General features: G+C 46.9%; 1 protein-coding gene across 2 annotated transcripts in view; it reads right to left on the bottom strand.

Moving 5' to 3' along the window:
* Window positions 1-624: 624 nt before the first annotated feature.
* Window positions 625-8,811, bottom strand: part of trappc10 (trafficking protein particle complex subunit 10) — a 21,862-nt gene continuing 13,675 nt past the window's right edge. For both annotated transcript variants that reach the window (XM_080836043.1, XM_080836044.1), the window contains exons 14-23: window positions 8,538-8,811; window positions 8,209-8,350; window positions 7,592-7,750; window positions 7,038-7,267; window positions 6,592-6,692; window positions 6,202-6,328; window positions 5,825-5,989; window positions 5,404-5,587; window positions 4,933-5,127; window positions 625-1,994 (exon numbers count right to left, since the gene is read on the bottom strand). The exon at window positions 8,538-8,811 is cut by the window's right edge. In XM_080836043.1, the coding sequence (XP_080692169.1) occupies window positions 1,735-1,994; window positions 4,933-5,127; window positions 5,404-5,587; window positions 5,825-5,989; window positions 6,202-6,328; window positions 6,592-6,692; window positions 7,038-7,267; window positions 7,592-7,750; window positions 8,209-8,350; window positions 8,538-8,811 (1,837 nt within the window). In that variant the 3' untranslated portion in view covers window positions 625-1,734. The remainder of the gene's footprint in view (window positions 1,995-4,932; window positions 5,128-5,403; window positions 5,588-5,824; window positions 5,990-6,201; window positions 6,329-6,591; window positions 6,693-7,037; window positions 7,268-7,591; window positions 7,751-8,208; window positions 8,351-8,537) is intronic.

Below are 8,811 nucleotides of genomic sequence, written 5' to 3'. Positions count from 1 at the left end.
AACGTGTTTGTGGTCACCTGGCTGAGTTACCATGACAACTATGCCTGCTCCACTCCTCACAGACCCCCAGGCTTCGTTGCCATGGGGACGTGACTAAAACCTGACATGTGCCAGAGTAATGAAATAACCTGCACATCAGGCAACACCAGACGACTGAATGGTCGACGCTGGCGACAGACAAGCCGCGTGTCTACCTAGCAAAAAGTCTAAATGATTTCGGCTGCACACCTGCACACACTCCGAGCTTCCTCCACAAGAAAAGTGCTCCACATTTCTGAACCAGAGCAAATAAAAAAAAATGATAAGGCAAATAGAATCTTTCCCAAAACAACAAACATCAACAAAAAAGGGCTGGATAGAGTTTTGCTTTTAAGTATTTTGATTATGTGACTCTCACACCCAGCAAAGGCAAAAACAAAAGGTAGGATATTTTGTTGATGTCCTTCTTTAAAACTGTATAGTTGTTCTTTTTTTGGTGCAGCCTATACAGTATTTTCTCCTTAAATAATATCTATGTATTAACAGTATATACAGTGGCCTGTAGATGGCACTATGGCTGCAAGGACAGAGCAGTCAGGGCGAGTGTGAGGGGGGGGGGTCTGCAAGTCCTCCACCCTACAGCTCACACCGACACATGAACACCTGCGCATCCAGCACACACTCACTCATCAAGGACACACACACACACACACACACACACACACACACACACACACACACACACACACACACACACACACACACACACACACACACACACACACACACACACACACACACACACACACACACACTTAACACAGCAACACTGAGAAGCACAACGGAGCAGCAGCACAACCAAACAGTGGCACTCGACAGGACAATATCAGCAGGACTAGGGGCTCTGCCTTTTCCTCTCCTCTTTTTCTTCCGCCATTTTTAATCGCCTTCTCCTCTTTTCTTCTCCCTCCATTCTTCGCTGGTGGTCATGCCACGCATGCGCAGATGGATGCACACAGTCCTAAGCAGTCCCAGGTGCACAACACAGCGTAACGGTCCTATCACCGCCCTCCCTGAATATCTTCTGACTGAGCATATGTGTGTGTGTGTGTGTGTGTGTGACATGGTACATGGTACATGTAAGTGTGTGTGTGTGTGTGTGTGTGTGTGTGTGTGTGTAAGTGTGTGTGTGTGTGTAGGCGCAGCTGTTCCCATTTGTAAAACAAGTGTGAAGGGAGGATAGGAGACAGGAGAATCTATCAGAATGGTTCAAGTAAATATAAAGCAATCTTGTGACCGAGTCCATTTGTTTTGTTATGTTCAAGAAAGGAGAGAGAAAAAGAGGGGGCGAAAGAAAAGAAGGAGGGACAGAAAAAGAGACAGAGAAAGAAGCAGAACTGAAATGCTCTTTCCGGAGAGTGCGATGACCTTGAGGCATCAGATAAATCCTCAGGCTCCCAACGCAACAGTTTGAATTTGTTTGTTTTTTTGTCTAGGAGCACAACAAGACAACCCACCAGATCAGCCAGTCCAGAGAAAATGGAGACTTAAAACAAAAAGGGGAGGGGGGGGGGGGGGGGACCAGCTCGGGGTACACCCTTCTCCCCTCATCAGTACCTCCCAAAAACACAAAACAGGGAGTGGTATGGAACACATGGTCCTCCTGGGTTTGCCCAGGCCTTGGGGCTAGTGGGGCTTGAGATTTGGGGAGAGGGGCACACGGAGCAGGGGCTGGGATCAGGAACCCCACCAGGGTCATGTGGCGTTGACCTCCAGGATGTGATCGTCGGTGGCAGGGAGCACCAGCACCTGTCGACCTTGGCTGCAGTTGAACACCTGGCCTGGGCTGAAGGGCTCCAGGCGGGGCATGGGGAGGCCCCTGGAGGCCGGGGGCAGTGGCTGGTCGCTGCTGCCCAAGGAGTGGATGCTTCCACGGCTGCGCAGGCTGGCCGTGTCAGACTGGTCCTCCAGGCCCTTGTCCAGCAGGGAGAGGTTGTCGTTCTCCAGGCAGCTGTCTGCTTGACACAAGAGAAAGGAGGGGGGTTAATAAGAATGTTTACAAGGACCAGCGACATGTATACGGGGGATATGTATGCCTACGTAAATAAGTATGACAGAGTGAGTGAGTGAGTGAGTGAGTGAGTGAGTGAGTGAGTGAAAGTGAGTGAGTGAAAGTGAGTGAGTGAAAGTGAGTGAGTGAGTGAAAGTGAGTGAGTGAGTGAAAGTGAGTGAGTGAGTGAGTGAGTGAGTGAGTGAGTGAGTGAGTGAGTGAGTGAGTGAATGAGTGTGTGAATGAGTGAGCGAGCGAGTAAGCGCTTGAGTGAGAGAGCGAGCAAATGAATGAATGAATGAATGAATGAATGAATGAATGAATGAATGAGAGTGAGGCAGAGAACAACATGTAGATGACAGATAAAAGAAACACAAAACACAAACAATGCATGGGAACGAGCAAGGTCTGCCATCAATCCCGTCACAGCTGAGAGAGCTGAGGAAATTAGATTCCATTCGTCTCATGCGTCCCATGGTCAGCCTTGAGAAATGTCCAGGTCACTGGACTGCAATTCTCATCTACCAGGACACAAATGGGACTACTGTTGAACGGATCCGACTGATGAAGTGTATTAACCTTTACGTGTCATAATAATCAAGCTCATCTTCATACGAAACCGGTGAGCAGTACGGAAACAAATGGGATAACTTGTGATGTAAACAACATTGACAGTCGGTCCCCAAACATTTGAAAGCCCTTATTATATATGACAAATGGTAAATGATGACATAAATCGGATATGGAAATGGTAGGAATATTAAACCATATATGAAGTTACACTGAGTGCCTTAGGTGAGGTTAGAGAGCTGAGAGAATTCATTGATAAGGCTATCAATACCATTGATGAGACCTTCTTGTCTGGTAAAACAAAAATTCTGGTTCTTGCAATTTGGGGCTTTTACCACGCAGAAGTTGACCTCTGATTGTGTATGAGGTTGTTATTTCAGAGGTGGAGCAATTTGAGAGGATAATGAAATAAGACAAGAAAAGGAATTTTGAGTTACCAATGATCAGCCTGGTGGAGGAGTTGAAATGTGCTAAGACCAGCCTGGAGACGACTTTGCCACAGTCTAAGGATCCCGCAGTCAAGAACACTGCTCCAATGGTAAAAGCAGGGAGGGAGTGGAATACAGAGTGGAAGAGAAGGGGTTTTGGGCTAACTGCAATAAATGAGTTGTGGGAGCCACTTATGATGTTCTTCCAACTCCGCAGAAACTCAGTCAGTGGGTGGGGGAAGACAGAAGCTGCATGTTGTGTATAGGTTGGGTGCTGAGACTGCTGACTCATTAAAACTCTGTCTGGTTGTAAAACCAGCCTGACCGAGGGTCGCTTCACATGGAAACATAGTTAGGTTTTAAGATCACTGGCATGTTTGAGATTTAATGAGTTGAGGTTTACTCTTAGCCGGTTAAGAAGAGTGAGTGAGTGAGTGAGTGAGTGAATAGGTATGACCAGCCTGACCGAGGGTCGCTTCACATGGAAACATAGTTAGGTTTTAAGATCACTGGCATGTTTGAGATTTAATGAGTTGAGGTTTACTCTTAGCCGGTTAAGAAGAGTGAGTGAGTGAGTAAATAGGTATGATGACAACATTTTCAAACACCCCTAAACTCAAAATGGATCACATGACTAGACAGAGCCAGATATTCCCTTTACAATGACACCTGTATTGTGAAAATCAGTTGAGGATTGAGAGAGTTATGGTATTTGTAATATCACCGATTATATCAAAATATTATACATTACTTACAATGGAAGTCATGTGACCGAAAACGCTTATTATTCACATGTTTTTGCTTGTAACTTCCTCATGTTATCAGATATTTGCATGAAATTTGAACAGAAGGTAGACTTTTGTTAGTTCTTTCAAGTGAAACCATGAACATTTAGTTGGAATGGGCATCAGACCCATGGTACCTCACTGAAAACAACTATAATTAATAAGCGGCCATTCATTCAAATACGACGCCTGCTGCAGTGCATCTGACAGGACGTTCGCTAATCTACTCATCACAATCTGACTAACAATTTTCCGCGATTTAGTTTAATACTTTCTCGACCATGGATTTCGATAAAATTTCGTTAGTACCAAGATAAGAAGTATATAGAAGTATATATGTCCAAGGCTTTAGATGAAGTCCGCTGACCGGTTGAAAGCCACTCAAATTTTCAGAGAGTTGCGGTGAACTGAAAACACCTCAGGGCTGAAAGCTCGAAATGTCTAACGATTACAGTGGTTGTACTCGATGTAAATACTGACGTATTCAGGACAAACATACTCTCACCAGGCGGCGAGGAGTGAATTTTGTATGACACATATTGACAGTATTAACGCAGAGTGGATCATGTTATTGAGACAACAACTGCTCGCGGCGAACATTCTATGTCAACATACCTACAGTAAAATGTATTATGTGCAAGAAAGGCAGAAAAATTGGACACCAGGCACATACAAACAGTACTGACAAACAGGGCAAAGTGTAGAGAAGGATTGCTGTCTGATGTCAGAAGGCAACCTCAAGGTCCACAGTGTATTATTGTGACTGCTATGAGACCAGACATGTTGTATTCTGAGTGTGAGCGCACCGTTTACTTTATTGAGTTAATGATTCCCTGCGCAAATGAGGAAGGCTTCGAAAGGAAGACGCTGTAGTGTGAGGAACTGGCAGCAGAAGGGGGAACATGGTTTTCAAGCACACACAAGACCAGTGGTGATGGGTGTAAGGGCCTATGGAGCTTAGTCAACCCCAGTGGGATTTTGGTTTTTGAGGACGAGGAGTTGCCTGGGACGACCACGGCAACCATGAGGCAACCTTCCATTTCCTGAAGAGAGCTATGAAGAAATGGATTCTCTAAGTGTAAAGTGTATCTGTGAGCTGGCATGTGAGAGTGGCACCCACCTGTGTCGGGCGGGATGACAGGGGGGACGTTGTGCGGCAGGTACTTCAGGAGCTTGATGCTCGGGAAGGGCAGGTGGCCGGCAAACAGGGGCATCACCTCCATCTGCACCCGGTGGGTGGCACTGGCCACCACTGGCATCGACACCACGCCTGTGCTCTTCCCACACACCGCCCAGTTGCTACTGTTGTCCACAACTATACATGCACACCAACACACACGCACACACACACACACACACAACATTTTACAAACTTTTTCATGCGATCGAAAAGATTTTCCCCATCAAGAAATTCCTACTCAGTCAACGTTCCAAAGACTTAACTCACATATGCCTCGATTACGGCGACATCTGGTCAAATGGAGTGAAAAATGTTGAAATAGAGAATATGTCGGCACCTTGTCCACACACCTCTCTCCTTTCAGATCTGGGCACGGTATTGAAGCAATACACAAACACAAAACACACTCACCCTCATACATGAGCTTGGTGGTCCTTGGCATCCCTTCACTCTCAGTGGACTCCTCGTCCTCCCGCTCCGAGTCGGTGGGTTCTGTCAGACGCGTTATCGAGACGTCCAGCCCGCAGAGGGTTCCAGTGCGGCACTGCGGTTCCCCATCCGCGGGCTGGATCTCCGCTCTCAAACAGTACAGAGTCTGAGAAACGGTCAACAGAAACATCAGATCATCAGAACTAAGGTGAAGCAGAGGAAAACAGATTCCTTACAGTATTATTCTATCATATACTCACTGCAGGTTTAATAAGTATATTATTTACTTTTCATTGTAAATTTCATACTTCATATTAAACCGTCTTTAATTTAAAGGGATTCAGTTGACAAATTAAGGACTTTAACCGCTGAATGTGTTCCATAAAAGCATGTGTGAACTCACAGACACCCTTTCCAGCTGGAAGTCGTAGCAGTAGGGCTTGAAGTCCGTGTCGGCTGGCTCAGTGGGGGCAAAGCTGGCAGCGAAACTGAACTGGAGACAGGCAGGGGGCTCCGAGGCCCACTTCACCTCCCACAAGCAGAACACACTCTGCTTACTGTGCACCAGCTACAGCGCAAGAGGGAGGAGGACATCATGACGCATGTATGGAATGTTTTTGTCATTTTTATTTTTTGTGTTGCTATATTTGAGTGTGTGTTTCTGTTATATGTGTGTTACAGCACATATACACGTGTGTGTGTGTGTGTGTGTGTGTGTGTGTGTGTGTGTGTGTGTGTGTGTGTGTGTGTGTGTGTGTGTGTGTGTGTGTGTGTGCTCACCTGCTGTTCTTTAGCATTGAGGGAATGCAGCTCCAAGGAGGAATTCTGCTGCCGCTGCGTTAGGCTAGGGTCCATTAGCCGGAAGTTTGTGTCCGACACGTTCTGTAGGCACACCTGGATGTACTTCCTGTGGAGAGAACCGAGGACACAGCTCATATCTGACTCTTTTCAAACAGCCTCTATCGGATAGCAAAGACATTGGACTGTCAAATAGATATTCCGTTCAAAGTCTAATTACACAACAGGCATTTAAACAGGATACACACATATATACATATATAGATGGGAACACGATTGATCTATGTGCAACAAATATAAACGATAAGTACATACTCAAAAGCATTTAAGCACAGTAACTATACATGGTATACATGGTGTTCTGTGTGGTACCTTTTCCCTGCCGACAGCAGAGAGTGCTTGGCTTTGAAGGGGATGTAGAAGGTGAGAGAGATGAGAGTGGAGTATATGGACCATGGGCAGTCTATGGATACCTGTGAACAAAGAACACATTTCACACATAAGGCTAGTCCAAGCACCGACTCTATCTACATCAATACATTCATCGATTTTCAGCGCACACCTAAATAAGAAAAACAAAGTTAAAGTGGCAGATCATCCTTTTGGAGGTTTATCAGTGTGCCACATGTTTAGTAACTGCCATGTTAAGTTCAATTAGAAAGTCCTAAGGGGGTTTACTTGACATGACATGACTCTGACAACAGATGCTAGTGCTAACACTTAACACCATAGGAGGCTAACCTTGAGAGGAAAATCACACATCACACACTCTCTATATATATAACACGTCACACAATGCCCTCAACATATCAGCACACCTTCTGGTCCACGGAGGCCATGCCGCTGTTGTAGCGTGTGCGGCTCTTGGGCCTGTGGCGGACCTCGCCGTTGGTGAGGCGCTCGGTCTCTGGACGTGCCGGGGACGCCGGGATGTGGCACAGGACGTCCAGCTGGAAGTCCAGCGTGTGGTAGGGGGGGGTGGGCGGCAGGGAGATGCTGGTCACCTTTTCGCTGGAATGGATGGATATAGCGCTCTCTCCAACCAGCTCTGAGGGAGGGAGGGAGGGAGGGAACAAAAGAAAGTGATAGCTAAGTGACAGCGTTTCCTTTGCGCAATCCTGCAGATGTGTGGCTGTTGTGGGTGTTTTAGGTGTGGCACTAATAGGGCAGAAATTGGTATTGGTGTGTGTGTGTGTGTGTGTGTGTGTGTGTGTGTGCATTTGCGTGCGTGTAGGTGTTTGTACGTGAAGGCATGCTCCCATTTGTGTATGTGCGTGTATGTGCATTTGCGTGCGTGTAGGTGTTTGTACCTGAAGGTATGCTCGTATTTTTGTGTGTGTGTGTGTCTGCACATGGTTGGGTGCTTTCTCACCTCCAGTACTGGACACGATTCTTGCCGTACACGAGTTTGTGTGCAAGATGGGCATTGAGTCTGTGTTGCTAAGCTGCAGGGCGTCACCCTTCTTTACTGTGTAGTGTCCTGTTACTATGGTGAACTTGACCTTCTGAGGTAGCCCTGCCAACAGGTTGTCTAGGAAACAAGCACAGACACACCACTTTAACCATTTCTATTCACGTAACTTCTCTGTTCTATTTCGTTAAACAGACTGAAAGAATGACTGCCAGTCATAGCCAGCCAATAAGACAGAACTAACATCCACCAGACTGATGACAAAAACACAGACAGAAGGACAGACTTAAGACAGACAGACTGAGAGCCCACAGACAGAGAGAGAGAGAGAGAGAGACAGACAGACTGAGAGCCCACAGACAGAGAGAGAGAGAGAGAGACAGAGACAGAGACAGACAGACAGACATTAAGACAGACAGACTGAGAGCCCACAGACAGAGAGAGAGAGAGAGAGAGAGAGAGACAGAGAGAGAGACAGAGACAGAGAGAGAAAGAGACAGACAGACATTAAGACAGGCATAAAGAGAGACATAAGGACAGACAGACAACCAGAGACAGACAGAGACAGACATACAGACCTGTTAGGGGCTCGATGGTGAGCTGAGGCTCCTGGGAGTAGACCTCGTACTGCACTGTAGGGTAGATGTGAGGCAGCACAAACTGCACCTGCCCCACCGTCGCACACAGCTGCCTCAGAGTATACGTGCCCGGCTTCTCACTCTGAGGAGAGGGAGAGAAAAAGCGAAAGAACGGAAATTCAAGATAAATAGAGACAAACCAAAAAAACGGGGCGTAAGCGTTATAAATGCTGATACATTGGTGAGAAATAAAAGACTATTCAGTAAATCAGGATTTTAAATTAAATGTCAGAAATATAATCGCAAATGTAGTCATAAAATGCCCTCACTGGAGCAGTAAAAGGGATGCTGTTGTTGCCAGGCAACAGCGTCACATCGTGAGTCTTCAACATCTGGGAGTTGTCCTCCATGGCAACAGCTGCGGCACCCCCCGAAGTCACCGAGCCGCGCCTGCCACCAACGCTGGGCGTGTCCAGGGAGGTGGCACTGTCTTGTCGCCGCAGCAACAGGTGCACGTTCCTGCACACCACACCAGTGGTGTTGAGCGTGTTGTCCGACGGACTGCGGTCCTGGATCTCATACAGCTCCAGGGCTGCAGGGGCC

Source organism: Sprattus sprattus, assembly GCF_963457725.1.
Source record: "Sprattus sprattus genome assembly, chromosome: 3".
NCBI lineage: Eukaryota > Metazoa > Chordata > Actinopteri > Clupeiformes > Clupeidae > Sprattus > Sprattus sprattus.
This window is presented reverse-complemented; position numbering and strand designations above follow the sequence as displayed.